The sequence below is a fragment of the Myodes glareolus genome, chromosome 18 (genome assembly GCF_982192425.1).
Source record: "Myodes glareolus chromosome 18, mMyoGla1.1, whole genome shotgun sequence".
NCBI lineage: Eukaryota > Metazoa > Chordata > Mammalia > Rodentia > Cricetidae > Myodes > Myodes glareolus.
This window is the reverse complement of record NC_142043.1, coordinates 10,506,092-10,531,781: the sequence shown is the minus strand read 5'-3', so window position 1 is coordinate 10,531,781 and position 25,690 is coordinate 10,506,092. Positions and strand designations below refer to the sequence as shown.

Genomic DNA, 25,690 nt, shown 5'->3' with positions numbered 1-25,690 from the left:
TAAAGGGCACCCCTGGCTGCTAAGCTGTCAAAATGCGGTTCCAGGGGGCACGGAGTCTCTGGCTTGGGAATTAAACTCCCACTGAGGGAGTTTGGGAGGGCATAGATGATTTTAGCTGTATCCCCGCCTCTCAAAGAAAACCCAGTTCTCACTGTTGTGGGAATACTAATTTATTGAATAAATAAATGATTAAGACCTCTAATTATACAAAGACTGAACACAGCATTTATCTCTGCTGCATCTACAAACCTCACAAAAACTGCAATAAATGATTTTTTTAAAAATACAAGTCCCAAGAGATTAAGGCAGACAGCAGACAAATGAGCATAGGGGTAGGTGCCTGCAGTCCCAGCACTCAGGGGAAGGTGAGGCAGGAGGAAGGCAAGTCCCAGCAGGGCCACAGCAAGGTCCAGGTAGCCGGGGCTACACGATGGGACCCCACCTCAAACAAATATGACAGACAGAAAGTTCGGGGGAGCTGAAAAAACGGTGGTTTATTAGAGTGGAGAATGTTGGAACCTCTATTTCTTCAATGAGGAAAGGACTGAAAGGACTGCTGACCTAGCACATTGGGGTACAAACTCCAACCTAATCTGCCACAGAGGTCTAGGAACCAATCCTGGGATGTGTGATATGAGAGTCATCATAAGATCGGCCAAAAGTCGGTGCAAAGGAAATGAGCTGGCGCAGATGCTCTGTGGGTGTCTGTGGATGTGTGTGTCTGTCTGGTTCTGTGCGTGAGTACACGTGTGTGTGTGTGTGTGTGTGTGTGTGTGTGTGTGTGTGTGTGTGTGAGAGAGAGAGAGAGAGAGAGAGAGTACTCATGTGTGTCTGTCTGGTTCTGTGCGTGAGTACACGTGTGTGTGTGTGTGTGTGTGTGTGTGTGTGTGTGTGTGAGAGAGAGAGAGAGAGAGAGAGAGAGTACTCATGTGTGTCTGTCTGGTTCTGTGCGTGAGTACACGTGTGTGTGTGTGTGTGTGTGTGTGTGTGAGAGAGAGAGAGAGAGAGAGAGAGAGAGAAAGAGAGAGAGAGTACTCATGTGTGTCTGTCTGGTTCTGTGCGTGAGTACACGTGTGTGTGTGTGTGTGTGTGTGTGAGAGAGAGAGAGAGAGAGAGAGAGAGAGAGAGAGTACTCGTGTGTGTCTGTCTGGTTCTGTGCGTGAGTACACGTGTGTGTGTGTGTGTGTGTGTGAGAGAGAGAGAGAGAGAGAGAGCGAGCGCACTCGTATGTGTCTGTATGTGTTTGGTTGGTTTGGTTTTGTTATCTTTTTGCTTTTTGGTGTTTTGTTTTTTATTTATTTATTTATTTATTTTTTGAGATAGGGTCTTCCACTACAGGCTTAGTAGCCTCTGCCTTCACCCACCCCTCCATTACCATAGGCCCATAAGACTAGAAAGTTTTAGCTGGATGGTAGTGGCACAACTCATTAATCCTGGCACTTGGGAGACAGAGGCGGGTGGATCTCTGAGTTCAAGGCCAGCCTGGTTTACAGACTGAGTTCTAGGACAGCCAAGGTTACACAGAGAAACTCTGTCTCAAAAGAACAAAATAAAACAAAACTTGCAAGTCTTAGACTTAGCTGTTCTGAGCCATATGAGAAAATAAGAATGGGGGCTTCAACCCCCAGCAAAAGCCACAAGTCAGAAGCCCAGGATGGAGGTACATTTCTGTAATTCTAGTGGCAGGAAGACTGTGAGTTCAAGGTCAGCCTAAACTACGTAGTGAGGTCAAGGCCAGCCTTCTCTACACAGTGAGGTTAGTTAAGGCCAGCCTGCTCTACACAACAAAGCTCTCAGCTCAAAAAGCCAGAAACAAGGAGTCTGGCACAGTGGTAGGCGCATGTAGGAGACAGAGGCAGGCAGATCTCTGTGAGACTGAGGCCAGCCTAGTCTACAGAGTGAGTTCCAGGACAGCCAGGGCTACACAAAGAAACCCTATCTTGAAAGATAATCCAGAAACAATTAGCAATGTGGCTTACTTTGTCGAGCATTGCGTGACCCGGAGTAAACAGGGGGTAAGATGACCGCATGAGAAAGCAGGGTACATACAGCCATTGAAATGTGACCCATGGGAATGCTGGGGAGCAGTGACTGACACTTGGGCCTGGGAGATGGATACTCCCGGGGTGGGGAGAGGACTGAGAGTAAAACCTTCCAATTCTTCAGCCCCCCGCCCCCCGGAATACACTCACCATTAACAACCCTATCCATTTAGAGGCCAGGAAAAGGAAGGGCAAAGTTTATTGTTGTTGAGAAGCCTCCTCTGCTGTCACAGCCTTACCTGGCTAGCCCAGGTAAGCCCTGCTCCTCCAGATGCAAATAGCCTTCCCTCTGGGACCCAGGAGCACAGGGATGAAGGTGCAAGGTGGGGACTTCAGATGTCATGGACCTAGGTGTGCCACAAGATCAGATTTGCTGGAGGAACGTCTAAACGTTTGCGGGTGTGGTCGGTCTCCCTGCGGTACAGGTAGCCACAGGTGGGCTTCTGCAAGGTGTAGAAGGGGTTCAGAGAGTTGGAATACTGGGAGGTGTAGAAACTGAACCTGCTGTTATCCGGGTTCTGTCCCCGAGGATCCACCACTACAGGCACAAAGGCTGCCGCCAGAGATTGCTCTCGGTCTCGCTTCCACGTCTGTGACAAGGGCGGTGGTGGCGCCTTCACCTTTTTGCCTGATTGCATCTTTTGCCCATGGCTGGGGATTGAGGATTTTTGTGAGTCCTGAGGAGAGAGAATGAAGGAGAAAGTTGGCAGGCCTGAAAACTGGGGACTCGGACTTTGGTTTGCTAAAGCCAGGACAAGAAGGAGAATGGGCCCCTTGAAGAGATCCCAGAGCCACCCTGGAACACAGTTCTGCAGGCCAAGTACCAGAACCTCTAGAGCAGGGGAAAGCCTTCAAGTCCCCTCTCCTGGTCCCTGCTTCTGTGGACTTCTGCCTAACTGTCAGAGGCACCTGCCGGGTCAGAAGACTGGGAACCCAGTTGCTGGCTTCAGTGCCTCTCCCTTCTACAGTCAATCGTCACTCCTCCCCATGGCCTCTGGAGATGTGCTCCCTGACTCCTGACACTATCAAGCCTTCATCCTCATCCTCCTTCAGTCTCTTGCCTCCTCGAGTCACCCCAGAGTTCGCTTTCTGTGTTAATAGCCACACAACCCAGCTGATCTCATCTGGAAAATAAATCTCAAACCTTCAAGTCTAGAATGCAAGATGTTCAACAGAGATGTGGCGCCAGCTCTCCAGCCTTCCTGTCCCTCCTCCCACTCTGCATTTTGCCACATTGGGCTACCTGTCACCCAGATCACACCTGTCCTTCCAAATCATCAAGGGATTCCATCAGAGCAGGCCAGCAAAGCTCGCTTGCTTACTGTCTGTAGGAAGATCCCTTACCCGTGACATAGAAGCCTCGAAAATCCTGTTTCTTTGCTCCAGACCAAAGCATTTAAAGTGTGCTCGGTAAACGCAGGTTCACCTTAACTAAATTCTATAGGGCAGTCCACCTTCCAAGCCGCTGACCCAGTTCTGTTTTAGAATCTCTCATTGTTACCAAGGGTGTGTCCTTCTGACCTACGCCCACCTCCTGCTAACCTTGCTCTTATTTGACTGGAGTCAGCCCACCCCAATTCAGGAGTCCCCCATGGCCACATCCGTCACACTGCACTGACATTTCTTTATCCCTGTTAGCTCCCTTCTTGATTCTCCTATGAAGGACCTGCCTTGCTCCTTGAAACCCCATGGCTTCTCCCAGGAAACAGGTGTCCATTTTATTTATTTATGTGTTTGTTTATTGGTTTGGTTTTGGTTTTGCTTTTTGAATCGAATTCTCATGTAGCCCAGACTGGCCTCAAACTCAATGGGGTGGCCTAAGGGTGGCCTTGAATTCCTGATCCCCCTCCCCCCCATCTCTACCTCCCAAGTTCCTTTTTTCTTACAGATTTTCAGTCATGACAGTCTGGTCCAAAGCCTGGGCTGCCTGCAGGTGACCACCACCAGGGTGCATCAGGGTGCTTGGATTCTGTCTCTAAGGCTTCAACTATCAACCATTTCTCTCTACCCAGCCTCAGGGCTCAGAAAAGAAGCCCCGAAGATGGATCTAGGGAAGGTGGAGCCCCCTACAGACGTCCGTGGCTCAAGTCGGGAGAGAACGCTTTGCATCTGATTTACAAACTGTTTCCTGGGCAACACGTGACTGTACAAGGCCCCATCCTCATTTTTGAAATTCTTCCTGTCTTCCCCATGCAGGTAGCTCTCTTGACTGCCTTCCTCTCCAGGTAATGATGTCCCACATCTGCCACGGCCCCCACCCCATCCTATACCACCCCCAAAGCTGAGCACCACACTGGATCTTGAACAGACCTCCATTACCTCACTTAACCTTGGCTCCCATAGTCATTAGAGGAAGGTTATTTTTTTTTTCACGTTCTTAACTTTGACCAGAAAAAGAATCTCTAGGCCCCATCATCTATTGTGGAATATGTTGGGAACTGCACGCTGGCAATTCGATCAGAGGCACAAACAGCCTTAATATCAGCAGAACTGAAAAGTACCCATGTATGAGGACTGGCCAGCTCACCATGAGAAGGCAACGACCCATTCCCCATGGAGTAAGGCACTCACCAACCACCTATATAAACCAGTCTCCCAACAAGATGAAATTTGGACATGAGTCCTGTCTTCTCCTTGAGCTAGCTACGTAAATAAAAACCCCTTCTGTCCCTCAGCATCTTGTCTCATGACGTAACTCTCCTGTTCCGTGGTGCGCAGCTAGACCTGGATCCACTCACACTCCCAAGACGCTGTCCTTCTCTAGGATGGACTAAGGTAGATACACACAATTCTAAAAAGTTGTAAGTTGGGCCTGAAGAGATGGCTTCGTGGTTAAGATCCAAGTTCTGTTCCCGACAGCTCACAGCCATCTGTAACTGCAACTCCAGAGGATGCTGTGACACCCTTTTCTGGCCTCCAAAGGCACCTTCACGCACGTGTCCAGACACACACACATACACTACACATAATAAAAATTAGTATTCGACAACAAAAAGAAGTTGTAAACTTGCACAGGGGGTGCACTGCATTGGTGATCTTAGCACTTGGGAGATGCAGACAGGAAGATGAGGTGCTTAAGCCATCCTTCCCTCAAGAAGCAAAACCAAGAGAAGTCATCTCTGGACGCACCATACCCTCCTCCTTCAGTTTGTAACCTGGGACTTAGCATCTTCACCTTCCGGCCCCTGGACTAGAGTGCAGGAGACTGGTACCAGGAATGACAGCAGAAAGTGCTTCAGGATAGTGTGGGGACTGACCAAGACCCCAGAGCAGGAAGGATATGCACTTTGCTGACAGAATCGAGTATCTACCATAATGGCTGGAGTGAGCACGGCCCCCACAGGCTCTTATGTTTGAACACTTGGTCCCCAGTTGATAGAACTATTTGGGAAGGATCAGAAAGTGTGGCTATGTTAGAGGAGGTGTGTCACTGGGGGTGGGCCTTGATGTTTCAAAAGTCCACGCCATTCTAGTTGGCTGTTGTCTTAACAAAGCTCTCAGCTCCTGCTCCAGTGTCATACCTGCTGGCCTACTGCCATGCTCCCCTCCATGATTGTTATGGACTCTACCCCTCTGAAACAGCAAGCCCAATAAACCCTTTCCTCTCTACGATCCCTTGGTCTCTTCGCAGCAATAGAATAGTCACTTAGACACCTACCAAGTACCAAGCAAACACTTGTCACTCAAGTGACACTCACCTCTGCCAAAGCTCCAAACAGACAGGTGAGATGTTAACCCCATCTTTCGGATGTTGAAACAGAGGCTCGTGGGTTCTAAGCTATCATCAGTTGAAGCTCACGCAGTGTGTCACACAGTTTGTGACAAGGCACAGAGTGCTTTTAGAAGTCTCACAACTGATGAACACAACCAGAATTCCAACACAGACTCCACTATTTGCCTCAGCCCAGGACCTGGACCCACCTGCTCTGGGCCACCTGTTCTGGGCCCACCTGCTCTGGGCCACCTGTTCTGAGCCCACCTGTTTTGGGCTCATCTGCTCTGAGTTCACCTGCTCTGGACCCACCTGTTCTGGATGAGTGCACCTGCTAGGGCCCACCTGCTTTGGACCCACCTGCTCTGCGCCCACTGCTCTGAGTTCACCTGCTCTGGGCCCACCTGCTCTGAGTTCACCTGCTCTGGGCCCACCTGCTCTAGACCCACCTGCTCTGGGACCCCATCTACTGTGGGCCCTGCCCTAGATACTGCTGCCGCCACATGCAAGGGCCTTGAGCTCTGACACAGCCAGAGAATGGCTCTCACAGAAATGGGGGCAGAAGGACAGTTTAGGGTAGAGGAAAAAGAAGAGAGTAAAGACGAAGAGAAAAAAGAAAAGGGAAGAGGTTGCTAGAGAGATGGCTCATCAGAAATGTTACATTCCCGGTCATCAGACATTACGAGTGTCTAATGTTCTTCCAAAGGACCCCAGTTTGGTCCCCAGCATCCATGCTGCATGGCTCACAACTACTTCAGGGATCCAACACTCTCCTCTGGACTCTGTGACACCTGTTTACATGTGACATACACACAGACACGTAAGTAAAATAATAAAAGGAAATTAAGAGAGAGAGAACACAAAGAAAAGAGGGAGGGGGAGGAAGGAGGAAGAGAGAGCTCTGGCCTAGCTTAGCCCTGCTCCTCCCAGTGACTAACTCAGTGGGCACTGGAGCGAGACTGGGGCCTGGCTGCATAGTTTCCAGGTTAGCACCTGGTTTCATTTAACTAGCTCTTCCCATCATGCCCTTCTTACCTTGGGGGTGGGTGTGGTTAGAGAGAGATCCCATGGTGCTCAGGACAGCCCCACGCCCCACCAAGAATTCCCACTGCTCAGGATCAGCAGTGCCAAGGCTGAGGAGGCCTGGTCCAGAGCCTCAGGTGACACTGCAGGGTGTCATTTATCCTTCCTGTCCTAGAGTCAAGGACCTGGGAGGGCAAGTAGGGGAGGACTACGGCTCCTCTCTTCCCTGGGGAACCCTCCTCCATTCCCAAGTTAGAGTCCAAAGCCAGGATCCCGACAGAACGTTCCTTCTCTCCATGCCCAAGCAGTCCAGAAGAGGCCTTTGAGACACTCTTGTCAGCTTGCGTTTGTCCCTCCTGTCAGGATTTAGAATGGGCTGGGGCTGGCTTGAGAAGGTCCCCTGGGGCTGAGAGACGTTCCCTCCAGTGGATAAGAGCACTTGGGTAAGCACAGGTACCTGAGTTCAGATCCCAGGGAAGAGCCAGGGCAGCCCTGTAACCCCAGCATTGAGGAAGACAGAGTTAGGAGCTACGGACCTCTCCCAGCCTAGCTCGAGGCTCAGTGAGACTGTCTCAAGGGAACAAGGTGGAGCGTGATAGAGAAGAACACTACATGTTCCTTTAGCCTCTGTGTACACATGGGCACGCATATGCATGCACACACATGCACATATGACACACACACATAAAGAAGAAAAAAGAAGGCGTGACTTTCTGAGCAGGGCAAACCCTCACATGGTATCAACGCAGGTCTTGCAGGAAGGCACTCTGCCCTTGCAAGTCCTCAGACCCACGGGTTACACGGGTTACACTCTGCCCTTGCAAGTCTTCAGACCCACGGGTTACACGGATTACACGGTATCACAGCTTGGAAAGCCAATTTCACCCACACAAGAACTTTTTTAAAATCCGCATTGCAATGACTTTTTCTAGGCGTGTGCTCTAACCACTGGAATACACGCTCAGCCCTGGCCCAGGCCGAGAGCCAGCCATTAGTCTCTCACTTTCTGGTAGCCTGCCTTGTGCCCTGATGAAATGCAAATTACATGGGGTGAGGCAGCCGGGAGTCTCCCCAGGACACCTGGTGCTGTGGAATGTGTCAGGGCTTTGCAGTTTGAAGGCTGAGCTCTGGCCCTATCTTGGTCCTTAACAGGTCAGGCAACCTTTGAGCTGCTGCAGAAGGGGTATAATCCGGCTATCAGCCTCGCCAGTTTGTCACAGAATGAGATGGAATGAGTTCAAATGGTAGCCCTACCTCACCAACTGAGTATAATCTCTGAGTATATTGTAACACTCTGTGCTACACATTGTTTTCCCCATGTGTAAAATAAGAAGAAACTCTCGCGACCAGAGAGACGGATGGCTCAGTAGATGAAGGTGCTTGTGGCTGAGCCTGACAACCTGAAATTAATCTCCAGTATGGTAGAAAGAGAGAAGCAACTTCTGCAAATTGTGTCTGACTTCTATATGTGTACTGTGGCATGCACACACAGACAGAGACACAGACACACAAAAAGGCATAGATACACACACAGACATACCACACTCAGACACACCACTCAGACACACCATACACAGACACATAGAGAGGTACAGACACAGAGGCACACACACAGAGAGACCCAGAAGGAGGTACACACACAGAGACACACAAAGAGGCACAGATACACCATACTCAGATGCACACACACAGAGACTCACACACACACACACACACACACACACACACACACACGTACCTAGATTTAAGCACTAATTTAGCAGATTTGTCTAGAATGCTAACTGAAAAGTCTGGAGGGCACCCTGCAGAAGCCAAGTGTAAAGGAATCAGAGGAATTGGACGGCAGCCTCCCCCTCTGCCCCCAGGGAGGGAACAAGTCAGGCAGGGGTCTTGTAAGCCAAGCCCCAGGCTCCACACATTTCAATTGCTTGCGATCTTGAACTGCCCAGCCCCAGCCCCTGACGTCATCTTACTCTCAGCATCCTTGACCACGGCCTTCCTTGATGGTGAAATGGGACTTGTGGTGGTCCGGGCTCCAGAGGCACCCAGGAGCTCTTGGGAGGGCACTGAGGGTGTCACCATCAGGGGCACTTGTATGGGGCCTGGGGCATTGTGATGCTCCTTACAGCGTAAACTCCCCTGTCTTCCCAGGAGGCCTTGTAGCCTTGACACTCTCCCTTCTTCCCTTGTACCGCTTAGAGCCCTCACAGAGTGGACAGTGGGTCCCCAGTGTGTCATAAGAAGCCATTGGCAGCTGGGGTGGTGGCACATGCCTTTCATGCCAGCACTCAGGAGGCAGAGGCAGGCGGATCTCTGTGAATTCAAGGCCAGCCTGGTCTACAAGAGCTAGTTCCAGGACAGCTAAGGCTGCTACACAGAGAAACAGAGAAACCCTGTCTCAAAAAAAAAAAAAAAAAAAAAGGCACTGGAGGAAACAGACCCTCTCTCTTTCTTTTGGTTGGTTGTTATTTTGAAGATTAATTAACTTATTTTATGTGTATAAGTATTTTGCCTGTGTGTGTGTGTGTGTGTGTGTGTGTGTGTGTGTGTGTGTACCACAAGAATGCCTGGTACACAAGGAGGCCAGAAGAGGGCAGCGTGTCCTTGGAACAAGTCACCACTTGGGTGCTGGGAACTGAACACTGTCAACAAGTGCTCTGAACCGCTGAGCCATCTCTCCAGCCCTGAATGCTATGGTTCAGTGATGGCTCCCATCTATGCCAGGCTGCCTTCATAGATTCTTGCAATATAGTAGAATTTGTTCCTAAACCCTTGGCCCCTGCCTTCTGAGAGCATCTCTCTCTTCTCACTTACCTGTCCACATACCTTCTAATTACAGAAGTGGAAGACAAAGGGTCAGCAGAAAATTGTTGGGGACGGGGGATGAAGTATTGCCAGGTAGCAGGGAAATGGACCAGGCCTCCTGATCTGAGCCATCTCTGCCCCTCATCTCCTCCTATTTCCTTTACTCTCCATTCCATAGCCACCTTCTTAAGCCCATCTGTTCTGTCCCCAGAAACCTCATATAGATAGATGCCCCTCCTCTTATACTGCTTTGAATCAGAGTCAGGAGGGGAAGGAGTAGAATGGATTGTTGGATAGACGGCTGGCTTGCTGACTAGGAAGTGGATGGATGGACGGACGAATGGATGGATAGACAGCTGGCTTACTGACTAGGAAGTGGATGGATAAACAGATGGATGGATGGATAGATGGATGGATGGATAGATGGATGGATGGACAGGCACTTGGCTTGCTGTAGGAAGTAGATGGATGGACGGACGGACGGACGGATGGATGGATGGATGGACAGGCATTTGGCTTGCTGACTAGGAAGTGGATGGATGGATGGATGGATGGATGGTTGGACGGATGGATGCACAGGCACTTGGCTTGCTGACTAGGAAGAGAGTTGGTGGGTGGAGGAACACATGGATAGATGGACAGTTGACCTGGTCAGAAAGTGGGTGAGTAGCTGTGTAAATGGATGATGAAGAGACAGATGTAGATAAGTATATAGACCAACAGCTGGATGGCTAGCCTAGAAGTAGGCGGATGGTCATATAGATAGATGGGCAGACAGACAGACAGCTAGCTGACTAAGAAGTCAGACTAAGAGACAGATTGACAGTTGGGTGGGGAGGCAGAGAGCTGGCTGGCCAGAAAGCTAACGAGTAGATGGGTGGTTGTGGCACAGAGAACAGATTGTAGCCCAGGAATTAGGATTCTTGAACCTAAATCTGAGTCCCACCTTTTACGTGTGTAACTCAGGCCACACCAACTGACCCTCTTTGCTTCTTTCCCCTCCCTACTGTAAAGACGGGCAAACTGAGTCTCTTACTATTAGGCTGAGACAGAGTAGATAGGACAATGACCAAGCAGAAAATAATCACTGTGCAGATTCGACAATCACTGTGTGGGCAGCTAATTGGGCTGACGGGTGGGTGGTTGAATGGTCTGCCCTGATCTCATCTTCAAAAACAAGGCCGGGGGCCTAGGGGCAGCTCAGCAGTTAAGAGCACTGGCTGCTCTTCCCAGGGACCAGGATTCGGTTCCCAGCACCCACATGGCTGCTTGGATCGGTTGTAACTACAGACTCAGGTAATGTAACACTTTCATTGGGCCCCCCCATTGACTAGGTGCACAGACACACACACAGGCCAAACACCCACAAACAAACAAAAAAGATAAAATACATAAATAAATAATTTTTTAAGAAAAAAAAAACTCCTACCCATTAGGGTCCCATGCACCACACCTGGCTAACACCTGAAATTTGTCAGATACCACACATGCAGGAATGACCTGACTTCTCTTTAGGATCAGTAAGACCCCAAGAGGAGGAAGACAGCCCTGCCTGGAGCCATTTTGCTGGCTAGTCCTGGCCTTGTTTGCTTCCTCCTGGCACAGCCACTGCTGACCATAGGTGACAGAGTGGACTTTGGGGCCCACAGACAAACTGGAAGTGGAAGTGATGATAGTTTGTAGGCTCATACCCTGATGATAACAACCCCTAATTTCCAAGGAGGCTGGGAGGGGCTGAGCACTGGAAGACAAGGCCCAGTAATCAAAACACAGAGGTCTTGGTCAGAAAGAAGGAAGGTGAGGGGGATGGCGTTGGGCAGGCTGTCCAGGCTCTCTGGCCAAGTGAGAAGGCCTGGCTTTAGTCCTGGGCTGCAAGAAACTTTCAAGGGAGCCTGCGAGGCAGGAGAAGGTTTGGGAAAGATGGAGGGGGTGCTGCTTAGAATACCAAGTGGGTGAAGGCTGGTAACCCAGAGTCCTAGGTGTTCAGAGACAGGTCCTGACAACTCTGAGCCCCAGCTCCCTTTTTGTGCCAAATGAAACATTTCATTGTAATAGCTCACTTACAGTTTCAGAGGTTCAGTCCATGATCATCGTGGTGGGGAGAATGGCAGCATGCAGGCAGACATGGTATTAGAGCCATCTAAGAGTTCTACACATTGCAGGCAACAGAAAGTCGACTGTCTAAAAATCAAAGCCCGCTCCCACATTTACTCCAACAAGGCCACACCTACTTCAACAAGGCCACTTTCTATGAGATTATGGGGACCATCACATTTAAACTCCCACAGTGGGGCATCCCATCACATATTGGGGCTCTTAGGTGGGGACCCTAATGACTTCCGGTAGACTCTGCCAATAGTGTCCTTAGCCCAGACTGGGCCATTTTGCTGTGGAAATGTGGGGGTAACAGCTAGAGACATCTCCCTAGGAAAGCCTAGCCAGGCAGGTCTGGATGTTGTTTTAGTTGCAGATTTTATGATGGGTTTCGATGTGATGGGCAGGTGATAGAGCACATGCCTAGCACACACAAGGCCTGAAGTCCCATCTCTAACATCAACTCCATAGGTGGGCATGGTGGCACAGGCTTGCCACCTGGATGGATGGATGGAGGGAGGGGAGGAAAGAGGGAGGGATACATGGACGATCACCCCTGGGCTCACCCTTCTGGGATTGAATCCCAGCTCTGACATTCCTCAGCTGTGTGACTTGCACAGATGACTTCACCTCTGTGCCAACTCCTAATCTAAGTGGAAGGGATAATAGACTTGCTCTTGATGGCTCCTGGGGAAGGACCATGAGCTTAGAGAATGACTGGCTGCTTGGCAGGGCTGTGAATTACCTTGTCACTATTTCTAAACTGTCTACAAAAATGCTGAATCAGTCCCACCTCCCAGAAGCCCTGTTCATCCTAGAAGATCCCGGAAGGCAAGGGCTGTGGTATGTCCTCCACAGCGCTCAGTGGGGTTTTGGGAAGGCTAAGCAGAGCCAGTGGGACTCTGGGCTGACCCAGAGCACAGGAAGAGGCACCATGCACCCCATCCCTCGCCTCCCACAGCCTCCCGCCTCCCCGCTGTCAGGTGTAGGTGGCTGACAGTGCCTGCTGCCTTGTTCTAGTAGACCTGGTTCTGGGGCCTCTTCCCTGCCCTTCCTTACCTACTCTGTGTCTTGTGCAAACGACTTAATCTCTCTGGTTGTCAACTGTTTTTCATTTGATATGCCTGAAGTTCAGAGGGCTGAGTTCTTCGTATGTTTGGCTTTGTAGCATATGATCACTCCAAGGCCACACTGTATTAATTTTTTGCCTTTATCTCGCTTCTTCAATGGCATCCCTGACCCAGCCAGTCAGCCAGAGGCAGCCATTAATGAATGTCTTCTTGCTCATTTGTTCTCACAAAATCTACACTGTTGTTTGGTGTGCAGGTAATTTTCATTTACATAAGTGGTATTGTGCGCTTCAGATCTCAGTCTGTTGTTGGTTTTAGAGCTCCAATTTCTTTTAAAGATTTTATCTGTCCCTGCTGTTTTGAACCTCTGATCCAGGTGTTGGACAAGCGTCTAGCCATGCATTTCTGACCTCTTCCACGTCCTCTGCTTCCGGGGATGGACCCTATAAGCCTGCTCTTCACACCACACAGAGGGCAGCTTGTGGGGGCTGCTTCTCTCCTTCCCCAGGTTGGTACCAGGGCTGCACATGCCTTTAGCAGCTGAGCCGTCTTGCAGTGCCCTCTTTATTTTTGAGGCAGGATTTTTTTTTTAAAGATTTATTTATTACATATACAGTGTCCTGCTTGCATGTATACTTGCAGGCCAGAAGAGGGCACCAGATCTCATTACAGATGGTTGTGAGCCACCATGTGGTTGCTGGGAATTGAACTCAGGACCTCTGGAAGAGCAGTCAGTGCTCTTAACCTCTGAGCCATCTCTCCAGCCCTTGAGGCAGGATCTTGATATGTTGCCAAGGCTGTCCTGGAATGCCTGTACTCCAGCAATCCTCCTGTCTCAGTTACAGGGTAACTAGGATTACAGACTTCATCAGCAATCAAAGCTTGGTCCTCAACACATTCAACTGCTGAGCTACATCCACACTTAAAAAAAAATTTGAGACAGTCACATTACAGCTGAGGGTAGCCCTGAACTCCCCATATTTCGAAGGATGACCTTGAACTTGACCTCCTTTCCTCTGCCTCCCAAGTGCTGGGACTGTGAGCACCTGCCACCACTCCCAGCCTAACTTCCTGTTTTGTGATAGGGTCCCACTAAGTTGTTCTGTGAGATACCTGTACACTGTGTGAAGGTGTATTGCTGTGATTGGTGTAATAAAAAGCTGAACAGCCAATAGCTAGGCAGGAGAGTACAGGCGGGACTTCCGAGCAGAGAGAAGTCTGGGAAGAAGAGAGCTGCCTGCTGCTCAGGAAGCAGCATGAACAGTATGGAGAGATGAGGTAATGAGTCATGGGATAAAACATAGATTAAAATAAGTTATAAGAGCTAATGGAGGGGCTGGAGAGATGGCTCAGTGGCTAAGAGCATTGACTGCTCTTCCAGAGGACCCGGGTTCAATTCTCAGTACCCACATGGCAGCTCACAACTATCTGAAGATCCAGTTGCAGAGGATCTGACACCTTCACACCAATGCACATAAAATAAAGTTAAATAAACCAAAAAACATTTAAAAGAAGAAGAAGAAGAAGAAGAAGAAGAAGAAGAAGAAGAAGAAGAAGAAGAAGAAGAAGAAGAAGAAGAAGAAGAAGAAGAAGAAGAAGAAGAACTAATGGAGCCTGGCAATAGTGGTGCATGTCTTTAATCCCAGCACACGGGAGGCAGAGGCAGGCAGATCTACAAAGTGAGTTGCAGGACAGCCAGAACTAAAGAGTGAAACCCTGTCTCAAAAACAAAAACAAACAACAAACAAACAAAAAAAAAGAGCTAGTGGAACAAGCCTAAGCTAAGGCTGAGATTTCATTTTGAGCTGGCTGGCGGAACAGAGAAAGGCTTACTACGAAGTTGCCTGGGGTGACCTTGAACTCAATCTGTAGCTTGAGCAACCTTTGATTTTTGATCCTCCTGCCTCAATCTCTTGAGTTACAGGCCTGTACTACCAGGCACGGTTCTATTTTCTGAAGTGCACACAGGCACGCATGCACACACGGACACACATTCTTTCTGATTGTGGGAATGTCTCCCCGGCCTTCAAGGTGACCTTGTGGGGACCTGCTCCAGCCTGCTTGCTGGCCTTGCTGGAATTTTCCTTCTTAGCTACTTCATTGAATCTACACCATTCTCTTGCTGGTTCTTTTCTCTCATTTTGTTTTCTTTAGTACCTCTGAGTCCAAAGTTAGTGCAGAGGACAGGACAGGGGCACCTGGGCTGAGCACCCGCTGGCGCCTTAACCCCCCACCCCCCGGCTCCCTGAGTTTTGTGACACTCTTAATACTTACACCTTGCTTTCCACAGGAAGCAAAGAAGGTTAGGAGAGGTGACTGTGCAGCCAGGGCCACAGCCCTGAGACATAACAGAGCCATGATTCAAACCTAGTCTGTACCCAAAAGTCCTCCCCCGGAGATACAATCCCACCAACACAGCTCACAGGAAAAAGAAAATGGAGGCGCTAGCTTTGGTTCATCAGTTATAAGTGCTTGCTGCTCCTCCAGAGGGTCCACGTTGGATTCCCAGTACCCACACTGAGCAGATCACAACATCTGTGACTACAGCTCCCAGGGTAAGGTCTGACCTCTTTGGGCACCTGCATACACATGGTACACCCACAAAATAAAATACAACAGCACCCATCTCTAATGCCAGCACTGGAGGGGCAGTGGCAGGTGGATCTATGAGTTCTAAGGCCAGCACGGAGGTTGCTCTACATAGCAGCTCCAGGCAGCCCGGGTTGCATTGTGAGACCCTGTCTCAAATACACATGTGTGTATGTGCGCATGTGTAAGTAGATACATAGGAAAGTGAATGTCTCCCCAGCACCAAACAAAACCAGGCTGCACACCAGACACCCACAGCTCTCAACACCAGCTAAGCAAGTGTCCCTGTCAGGAGAGCGTTCACAGTTCAGACTTCCGTTTAGCTATCACTTCTCCAGAGGGAAGATGAAGTAGATTAAAGTCTCTCCTCCCCAGCCTCCTCCCACACAGGGCTCCATGAACTGATCTGAGATAAGATGTGCTCTGCCTGGGAATAAGATGCTGGGCTGCGGTCAGGCTCATCTGGGTGTCGGGTGCTGGCAGTTCCGGAGAGCGCCGCAGAGACCAGGGGCAGGATGGAGGTGTGCTGAGGGCTCCACCGGGCTCCGCCATTCAGAGAGACCACAGGCTTTCCAAAGATGGGATGGGGTTTCTGGATAGACCGGAACTTCCTGGGCCGGACCCCACCCCATGTTCCAGAGCCGGCCACACTAGAGGTTGCTGAGCAATGACTGAGCAGGGATTAATTACAGGATGGGTTCTTCTGTTGGGGGCGCCTGCTGTTTGGCTGTCTCTTTCACTGGGGGAACAGGTGTATGGCTGTGTTATTAGTTGACTAAGTCCGGACAAGGCAGAGAATTGGGCTCCTGGCCCCTCCCTCTCCTCATGTAGCCAAGGATGACGTAGAATTTCCAACCTCTCGAGGGCTGGAAAACAAGCATCTGCCGCCATGCCTGTTGTATGTGATGCTGGGATTAAACCCAGGCTGCACATGCCAGGCCAATGTTCTGCCTCCCAGGCCACATCCTCAGCCCCACGTCAGGCTCTGACTCTGAGGAGGGAAACTGTTTCCAAAGCCACTGGGAGACAAAGTAAAACCGGAAGTTGGGGACAGGTTCTCCACATCGAACCTAGATCTTCCATAGACCACGCCAGGCTGAAAGGTATGGAGGGAGCTGGGTGCCTAGAATACACTGACCCCAGACCTCAGCCTCAACCATCTCTGCTACCATCATCCTCAGAGATGGTAGCAGCAGGGCCTCAGTGTCCTCTACTCCCAGCCAAGACGCACCTGTGCGCAAAGGGGCCAGCCCTGGGAGAAATAAACAACCATTTACAGGAGTCCTGCGTGTGCCAGGCACTGGCTGTATGCCTTCCACCTGTGGTCTCCTAACAACCTCACTGTAGCTCCTGCCCTTTCTCTGTCCACAGCTGAAGAAACTGGCTCGGCGTATTTGCCTTCACATACCAATCATGCCCAAGCCCATTGTTTTTAAAGTTGTTCCCCAGACTAGCAATTATACCCCTCTGTTTGCAGTGTGAGCTCACAAGTCCCACCCTCAGCCTCGCCAGCTGACCAGCTAATTGACTAATCAGTTAAGTGACTTCCTTCAGCCCCTCCGCCCCTCCTTTTCCCGGCATCTTTCCTGGAGCTATAAGGATAGATCTCCTTAATGCGTAGCTGGTAGAGACTGAGGCGGCACTGGTGGCACCTGGTGGCAGAGCACTTGCAAGCACGCACGAGGGCCTGGGCTGGATCCCCTTGCACTGTCAGAGCAAACAGACCCCCTGTGTCCAGTCTCCCTTACGTGCTCAGGATCCTATGAGGCATTCTGGTAGCCACTGGTTCCCAGCGACAGCCTCTCAAACCTTGATGTACAACCTGTTTCGCAGAAGAATCAGCCAAGCCGAGAGAGAGGTTGCTACATTTTTAGTAAGACCCCTCTGGGTAACGTCAGAGAAGATGGCTCAGCAGATGCTGCCAAGCCTTCCAGCCTGAATCACATGCCCAGGACCTGCATGGTAGATGGGAAGAGCTACCTCTTGCAAATTGTCCTCTGACTCCATACATGCACTGTGGCATGCTCGTGCTCTGGCCACCACCCCTCCGCCAAATAAATGTAATTTTAAAATAAATAAATTAATAGGACGGGAGAGTTGGCTTGGCAGTTAAGCGCACTTGCTGCTCTTCCAGAGGACCTGGGTTTGGTTCCCAGCACCCACGTGGTGGCTCACAACCATCCTCTTCTGACCTCTAAGGGGACCAAGCACACATAGTGCACACGTAGACAAAAAAATTATACACATAAATAAATAAATCTAAAAATGTATAAATAAATAGAATTTTAAAATGGGCAGTGGTAGTGCACATCTTTAATCCCAGCACTCAGGAAGCAGGGGCAGGCAGATCTCTGTGAGTTTGAGGCCAGCCTGGTCTACAAAGTGAGTTCCAGGACAACCAGAGCTGTTACACAGAGAAACCCTGTCTTGAAAACCCAAATAAATAAAATAAAATAAAATAAAATAAGACACCAAGGAATTCAAAGACTGGCCATTCGTGGATTGAACTAGGTCCTTCTTGACCAAGATCTCTACTTGCTTTTATTTGTTTGTTTGTTTGTTAATTTACCAAAGCTGAGTGCTCTGTAGCCCAGGCTAGACTTTAAACTTGCTACCTGGCCATGGGTGATTTTGAACATGTCATCCCCCTTCCTCCATCTCTCAAGTGCTTTGTGAGATGAACAGTGTGCGATACCACACTGGCTTTGCTTTAACTTGAGTTTTTGAGATGGGGTTAAAGTATGTAGCTAGCCTGGAACTCACTATGGAGACCAGGATGGCTTGGCACTCACAGAGAGCCTCATGATTTTGCCTCTACCTCCTGAGTGCTAGGATTAAAGGTGTGAGCCACCCTGTCCAACTGTTTCTAACTTGAAAATAGGAAATGCGTTTGCATGATTTAAACTTTCTGGAAGGTCTCCCTCCCATGTGCCTCCTCCCTCGGTAAACACTTTTACTAGGTTGTAATTTATGTTCTCCAAGTTTCTCTCTGCCAACAAAAGCAAAGACGACCGTACTTATCCGCCCCCTCCCCTTTCACAAACAGCAGGACAGTGATGCACAGGGCTGCTTGAGAGTCGATCATCGCGTCTGGGACAGTGCCTGGGGAGAGTCAGCAGCCTTACTCATCTCCCGTCTGCTCTGACTGTGCTGCCCCTGCTAGTCTTGAACTCCTGGGCTCAAGTGCTCCTCTCTCCTTAGCCTCCTGAGTGACTGGGACCACAGGATGTACCACCATCTGCAGAGAGGGACATTATGATCCCATCGTGTTGATATGCCATAATTTATTCAGCCGGCTGCCTTCCAGTGGACTTTTGGTTGTTTCTCATTATTCTAGGTGTCTTTCTTATTTTAATTTTTAAATATATTTTCTATGTATTTTGGGGAATTTTATACATGTATGCAATGTATTTTAATCATATCCACCTCCTTTTTCATTTTAATCTGTGTGCAGTGTATGTGTGCATACATGTGTGTGTGCATATGTGCATGTGCATGCACATGTGCATACTTTGGTGTGTGCATGTGCACACGCATGCTTGGTGCATGCATCGTAGAGTTCAGAGGCTAACTTTAAATGTCTTCCTCAATCATCCTTCACTTTATTTTTTGAGACAGGATCTCTCACTGCACCTGGAACTTGCTATTTCTGCTAGGCTGGTTGGCTAGCCAGCTTGTGGGACCCACCTGCCTCTGCCCCACGCGCCCCTCCGCACTGGGATCACAACTGCACACCACCATGCCTGACTTTGATGTAGGTGATCTGAACTCAGGTCACATGCTTGCACAGAAAACACTTTACCCGCCACATCTCCAGGTCCGTCCCAGCCCTCTATGCTCAGGCCAGTCTTGTTATAGCACTCCATACCCACCCCACTCCATCTCTCTACACCCCTGCAGACACCTCCCACATGCTCTCCCTTAGTACCCCAGCCCATTGTCCTCAGTCTTTCCTCCTCCTCCTCTTCATTTACCCCACTACGGTTAGCTTCACCTTGGTTCTGCCTGCTTCCCCAACTAGCCTATAGCAACTGAGACTCAGAAACCAGGTCTTGGGGGCTGGAGAGATGGCTCAGCGGTTAAGAGCACTGACTGTTCTTCCAGAGGATCTGAGTTCAATTCCCAGCAACCACATGGTGGCTCACAACCATCTGTAATGAGATCTGGTGCCCTCTTCTGGCTTGCAAGTATACATGGAGGCAGAATGTTGTATACATAATAAAGAAATAAAGTCTTAAAAAAAAAAAAAGAAAGAAAGAAAGAAAGAAACCAGGTAACCAGGTCTTGGATTCATCTGGCTCCTTCACGGTCCACAGTGGTTTTCAGGAGCATTAAGTACAACTATCCAGAGCAAGTTCTCTGAGAACAAAGCCTGCATCCTGTGCCTAAGCGTCTAGATAATAATGATGCCCACGATGCAATGGGGATCCTTGTGGGGTTGGGGAATCCTTGTTCCTTTCCATTTGGACAGTAGGGGAAACTATGAAGTAAAGACAAAAGGTAAAGGTAGATAAAGATGCCCGCTGCCAAGCCTGTGACCTAAATTCAATCCCCTGGCTGGAGCCAGACAAGGGACTTCTGCAAGCTGTCCCCTGAGCTCCACAGGCACACTGTGCCGCAGTCATGCACACACAGACACACAAATAAACAAATGAGTAGAAAGCATTGTTGGGGGTCAGCAGGGTGCTCTTCCAGGGGACCATATTGGTTCCCAGTACCCACGTCTGGTGGTTCCAAACTGCCTGTCTGTCTAGCAGCTCAGGGGATCTAACACCCTCTTCTGGCCTCTGTGGGCATTCCCATACAGGTTGTACACACACAGAAACAAATAGATATTAAATGATACATAATAATAATAATAATAGATATTTTGATTGAAAAAAGGTAAGGGATTACGGGTCACACAGCTTTGTGCACTGGCCAGCCGGACCCTTTCCTGTCTCTGAGACATGTGTCTTCCTGCACAGACTGACTCCGTTCTCCATTTTTAGAAGCCTTCCTGGACTAAGCTTGTGACCTCTGCTCCTGTGAACTGCTCCGTGCGTTAGCCAGAGCTACTGCAGAGCTGCACTTAGTCATTCCAGACACAGAAGTCTGTCTTCCCGTGCGATCTCCAGATCTGTGTGGGATAACGTCAGAAACGGCCTTCCTCTTGCATAGCCACTTAACCTACTCCCTACGTGACCACTGAGAGGTCTTCCCTGAGTCCTGTGTCCTGGGCCTCAGAATGGCTGTGGTCTTGAAGGGGACAGTGTTGCCCACAGGTGGCTCTCTAACCACAGAAACATTTGGAGAAAACAAGCTTTTTTTAAAATTGTTTTGCTGGTTTTTATTGTCTCTTCTTGTTTGTTTCGAGACAGGGCCTCACGTAGCCCAGGCTGACCTTGAATTTGCAGAAGCCAACTCCTGATCCTCCTGCCTCCGCCTCTTGAATGCTAGGATTACAGGTACACCACCGCACTAGATTTGTGCGGTACAGGAGAACTGAACCTAAAACCTCATGCACGGTTGGCAAGCAGTCTGCCAACTGAGCTACCCTCTCAGTTCCCACGGAGTGTTTTTTAATATGACCCTCACCCCAGTTGAGACTGTAGCTCAGTGTAGAGCCTCTTCCTAGTACGGCTAGGATGTCTGAAGTCCCTGGTTCTACTCCCAACACTATTTAAAAAATTAATTCCGGGTCAGGCGGTGGTGATGCACGCCTTTAATCCCAGCACTCAGGAGGCAGAGGCAGGCGGATCTCTGTGAGTTTGAGGCCAGCCTGGTCTACAAGAGTTAGTTTTCAGGACAGGCTCCAAAGCCACAGAGAAACCTTGTCTCAAAAAAAAAAAAAATTAAGTCTGTTCCATCCCCCTGCTCCAAGTGTTCCTTCTGCCCGTCCAGTTTACCTGGAAAACAACGTCCGCACAGTGCCAAGCCCTGAAGGCATGGCTCTTCTTGTCTCTTGAAGTTGACCGGGACTTCTCAGAAATGTCACTATCATGGAAAGCAAACAAACAGGCAGAGAATGTTAAACTGGAGATTGAAGTGGCGGGATGAGAAATGGCCACACGTGGCTCTCGACTGCACTGCGGGCAAAGAGCTGAAAATAAACGGCATCTGAGGGAGAAGGACCATTTTAATATAGAGTGGTCAGGGAGTGATAGCGTGCTAACGTCAGCCTGTGTGTGTGTGTGTGTGTACCTCCGTGTGTACGTGCACTTGTGCATTCAGGTGTATGTGCACTTGTGTGGGTGTATAGATGCCGGGCATTAAAGCCACCTGTCTTCCACCGCCACTTTTGACCTTATCAGTTTTTTTTTTAATTTTTAAAGTTATGTTTATTAAGCCGGGCAGTGGTGGCGCACGCCTTTAATCCCAGCACTCAGGAGGCAGAGGCAGGCGGATCTCTGTGATTTTGAGACCAGCCTGAGCTACAAGAGTTAGTTTCCAGGACAGGCCCCAAAACTGCAGAGAAACCCTGTCTTGGAAAAAAACTAATAATAATAATAATAATAATAATAATAATAATAATAATAATAATAATAATAATAATAAAGGAAAAGAGAATCTGATGTCTACAAAATGCCAAAATTTCCAATGCTGTGTTCAGGCCACGGTACAGTCATTGCACTGAGGATCTGACGACGGTGAGATGACCGCACAAGAGCAGGCCAGTGAGGCCAGCCAACATTCCAGCAGACAAAATGAATAACTAGACCCAATCGGTAAAAAAAAAAAAAAAAAAAATGGCGGAAGGGGAGAAAGGATGAGCTGGGGTTGTTGGGAGAGTGGAAGGGGTGTGCTTGTATGGATATATGTGCTCGGGATGCATTGTTCATATGTATGGAATTGTCAAAGATTAATAAAAAATGATTTCATTAAAAATATATTAAGCCCAGCTTGGTGGCCCAAGCCTTTAATTCCAGGACTTGGGAGGCAGAGGCAGAAATATCTCTTGTCAGTTCAATGCCAGCCTGGTCTACATATAAAATTTCAGGACAGTAGGGCTAATAATAGAGAGACTCTGCCCACTATATGTACGATATTAATATTATTAAAATCTCCTCGCTGGGCGGTAGTGGGGCACGCCTCTAATCCCAGCACTCTGAAGACAGAGGCAGGTGGATTTCTGTGAGTTCAAGTCCAACCTGGTCTACAGAGCGAGCACCAGGACAGGCTCCAAAGCTACACAGAGGAAATCTTGTCTCGAAAAATAAAAAACAAAACAAAACAAAAAACAACAACAACAACAAAAAAGATTTCCTTCTCTTTGGAGCTCTAACCGTGAAGATAGTTTCTTCTTGTGTTCCCAAGAGTGGCACAGAAATTTCTGCGTGATAGCTGGCCTGTAACTGCCTGTGTAGAACAGGCTGGCCTCAAATTTAGGACTATCTTACTGCCTCTGTCTCCCAAGTGCTTTTTCTTGCTAGCATCACTTTGTGGAGCCCCGATCGCTACCTTTTTGCTATTTTACAGGCATCGCTTATATTCATCAGTCTCCTGCCCACATGTCAGAGGGTCCACAGGATGCTTGGTCAGGCAGGTTCCTTTTCAGGGACACAAGAACCTTTTCTAAACTACCCACCCAGATCTGCTCAGGAACGTCCCACAAAAGTAAGGAACTCGCCTCAGGCCTTTCCTGGCCCAGGGAAAAGGGGGTGGACTGGGCGGGCCCGTGGGGAACCCGGGGCAGGGGGCGGCTCTTCTCCCAGGCTGGGCGTGGGCTGGGCGAGGTCCTCCGCGCAGCGCACCGTGCCAACAATGGGCTGTTGTAGAAGGAGGCAGGAATGTGGCCCGAGGAGTTGGGCGGCGGGGCGGAGCCGGGTCCCAGCGGCAGCCTCTTACCTGTCCAGGTAGCTCGCATTTCCAGGCGAGCGGCGGCGGCGCCCGCACCACCTGTCGCGGGGTGCGCGGGCGGGGAGCGCGGCTGGGGGCCATGGCCTGGTAGTGTCCCCTGGGGAGACGCTGCGGAGTTCAGTCAGGGGCAGGACGGGGCGAGGGAGGGAAGGTCCTTCCCTCGGGGACAGAGAGGTCTGCGGCAGCATGAAAAAGAATCAGACGATGCAGGGCACCTTCAGCAAACTCTTTGGGAAGAAGCATGCCAACCCTGCCACTACGTCCCTCTACGCCACCAACCCACCCTGGATTTTCACCCAGGAGGCCCAGGAAGAGAGACCCAGGGACTTTGGTGAGTGCACCCCAGGGGAAAAAAAAAAAAAGGGAGAAATCCCGACGGCGCCTCTTCCCTCCCGACTCTGGCGTCACTTGGGCGCTGGGAAGGCGGGCAGGGGCAGGGACACGTTGGAACCTGCGGACGGGCCAAGGAGATGCTGGGAAGGGGGAGGAGGCGTCGCAGCCCGAGTCAGAGAGGGACCCCCTAAAGCGAGGCCGGCGAACCCCGCCACCCTCACCTGCCATCCCGGCTCCTTCGCAACCTTTGGTGGGGTTTGTGGCTGTCTTTCCTGTGTTCCACCGCATATCCGCATTCTCTCTGAGTCAGAAGTGATTCTGAGATCTAGGCATCTGTCCCTCACCCTTTCCGCTTCCTCTGCCCCGCAGAGAGCCTGCCTCAGGTGCCCTGTATTTCGCTCTGTTTGGGTAAGAAAAGTGAGCGACAACCGCGGCCACTGCTAACAGGTTGCCAGCCGTTCGCAACACCGAATTAGTTTTGTTTTATTTTTTCTTCCCCTTTGGGGCTGGGGGTGGGGACAGTGTCACAGGCTCTTGCCAGGTCCACTTGGGTCTGGGTTGTCTATGGTCTCAGATTAAGGAGTCAGAGGTGGGACAGTGGAGAGCAGGGAGCTCTTGAGTCAAGGGTGGTGCGCGTCTTTACAAACTTTTGGAAACTGGCCCTGTCCCAGGTCTGGCTATGGGTCACCTTATCTCTTCCTCGATCTACGGTCTTGACTGAGGAGAACCCAGGGAAACGGAAGACAGGTATTCACTTCTTGTTTCTGAACCATGATTCTGGGGTCTGATGAGGGAGACGTCAAGAATATCTCCCCTTACCGGGCGGTGGTAGTGCACGCCTTTAATCCCAGCACTCGGGAGGCTGAGGCAGGCGAATCTCTGTGAGTTCAAGGCCAGCCTGGTCTACAAGAGCTAGTTCCAGGACAGCTAGGACTGTTACACAGAGAAACCCTGTCTCGAAACCACCCCCAAAAAAGAAAGAGTATCACCCCTTGATTTGCCTGCCTTCTTTATCACCTTCCGGTCACTGCACTGGGCTACAGAGGATGTTGCAACCTCCATTGGTACTATGGTTTGTTTGACACCCATATTACTACGTTGGGGGCCAGGACAACAACAAGATGTCACCTCTCTCTGACCCAAAGACTTCTCACCAGCAGGCAGACAAAACTAGCAGTTTGCCTCCTGTCCTTAGGGGGGCTCAGCATGAGGAAGAGCAGAGAGATGCCTGTAAGGGGACCTAGCTCAGAGTGGAGAGGGAGGGGTATTCCTGGCAGAGCACAGGCTGCGGCAAAGGAAGAGAGAGCAGGGCAAAGTGGGGGTGTGTCTTAGGAACCCGAGGACACCCTTGCAGGCAGGCAGACTCCAGGAGCACTCTGGGAGGCCCCAACACCCACCCTTTCCTAGATGCAAGCTCCCGAAATGTTTGATGCTGACTGAGGTTTTGTCTAGTGTCAGGTACTAATATTGGCTGTCCAGGTGAGGACACCAAGGACCCAGGGGGCTACAGAACATGTTGAGGATCACAAGACTAAAATGGTAGCGCTGCCGTTGTCCCCGAGGGGACAAACAGACACTTTTCAGTAGACTGCAAACTTACAGAGCAGTCACAACCAAGCAAGTCTGACAATTTCTAGTACCCCAGGGTCTTGCTGGTGAGAGAGCCAACATCTGGACCCAGGTAGAGCCACACTCTTAGCAAGCTTGAAGACTTCACTCTGGAGGAGGGGTGTAGGGTGAATTGAACCAGCTCCCCGACTTCCTCTCTAAAGGGAATCTCTGAACAGCCTTCCCACACTCCCTATTTCCCCGATGACCAGACTGTTGCTAGGCATCCATCCTGGAGAGAAGAGGGACAGGGGACCCTGTCAGCTCTTACCAGTCTAGGCAGGGCAGGAGTCTAGGGGACAGCTCCTCCCTGTTCCCAGGGCAGGGCTGGGCCTTCAGTTGACTCAGCTAGGCTGTGTGTGCACTGGGCTGGAGTTTTGGGGGGCGGACAGTACCAACCCAGCAGGCTGGCTCTCCTGCGTTCTGGTTCTGGAGTGTTCCCTGGGGTGCTTACAGGCCTGAGAACCACTCCTTGCTGTGCTTGGGGTTGAGGAGGAAAGCAACTGGCGCTGGGGATTCTGGGATGGCAGTGGATTTGTCAGCCTTACCTATCTATCTGTCAGTGATAATGCTAG

At 50.1% G+C, this 25,690-nt stretch overlaps 2 protein-coding genes and 1 long non-coding RNA gene across 5 annotated transcripts in view; 2 read left to right on the top strand and 1 right to left on the bottom strand.

Annotated features, from left to right (window-relative positions):
• Positions 1–2,223: 2,223 nt before the first annotated feature.
• On the bottom strand, positions 2,224–24,014 carry Cimip3 (ciliary microtubule inner protein 3). Of its 3 annotated transcripts, XM_048445368.3 has the most exons (4): positions 23,729–24,014; positions 23,163–23,350; positions 21,224–21,311; positions 2,224–2,719 (listed from the first exon to the last, which is right to left on the bottom strand). In XM_048445368.3, the coding sequence occupies exons 1-4, from the start codon at positions 23,801–23,803 to the stop codon at positions 2,390–2,392; spliced, it is 681 nt and encodes a 226-aa protein (XP_048301325.3). In that variant the 5' UTR covers positions 23,804–24,014; the 3' UTR covers positions 2,224–2,389. The 3 variants fall into 3 exon arrangements, with proteins under 3 accessions (XP_048301325.3, XP_048301326.3, XP_048301327.3); XM_048445369.3 differs by lacking the exons at positions 21,224–21,311; positions 23,163–23,350; positions 23,729–24,014 and adding an exon at positions 8,751–8,930; XM_048445370.3 differs by lacking the exons at positions 21,224–21,311; positions 23,163–23,350; positions 23,729–24,014 and adding an exon at positions 3,387–3,502.
• Positions 3,503–4,716, top strand: LOC125407661 (uncharacterized). The gene is made up of 2 exons (XR_007234267.3): positions 3,503–3,751; positions 4,055–4,716. It is a non-coding gene; the product is annotated as an uncharacterized LOC125407661 (long non-coding RNA).
• Positions 23,277–25,690, top strand: part of C18H6orf132 (chromosome 18 C6orf132 homolog) — a 30,509-nt gene continuing 28,095 nt past the window's right edge. The window contains exon 1 of the mRNA XM_048445367.3: positions 23,277–23,505. Coding sequence (XP_048301324.3) covers positions 23,416–23,505 — 90 coding nt within the window. The 5' untranslated portion in view covers positions 23,277–23,415. The remainder of the gene's footprint in view (positions 23,506–25,690) is intronic.

Coding starts and splice junctions, on each gene's coding strand:
- Cimip3 (XM_048445368.3), bottom strand. CDS start 23,803: ATGCGGATATGCGGTGGAACACAGGAAAGACAGCCACAAACCCCACCA. Junction 21,312..23,162: donor AATGCGAGCTACCTGGACAG/GTAAGAGGCTGC, acceptor TTTCCATGATAG/TGACATTTCTGAGAAGTCCC. Junction 2,720..21,223: donor GTGCGGACGTTGTTTTCCAG/GTAAACTGGACG, acceptor CTCTCTCCTCAG/GACTCACAAAAATCCTCAAT.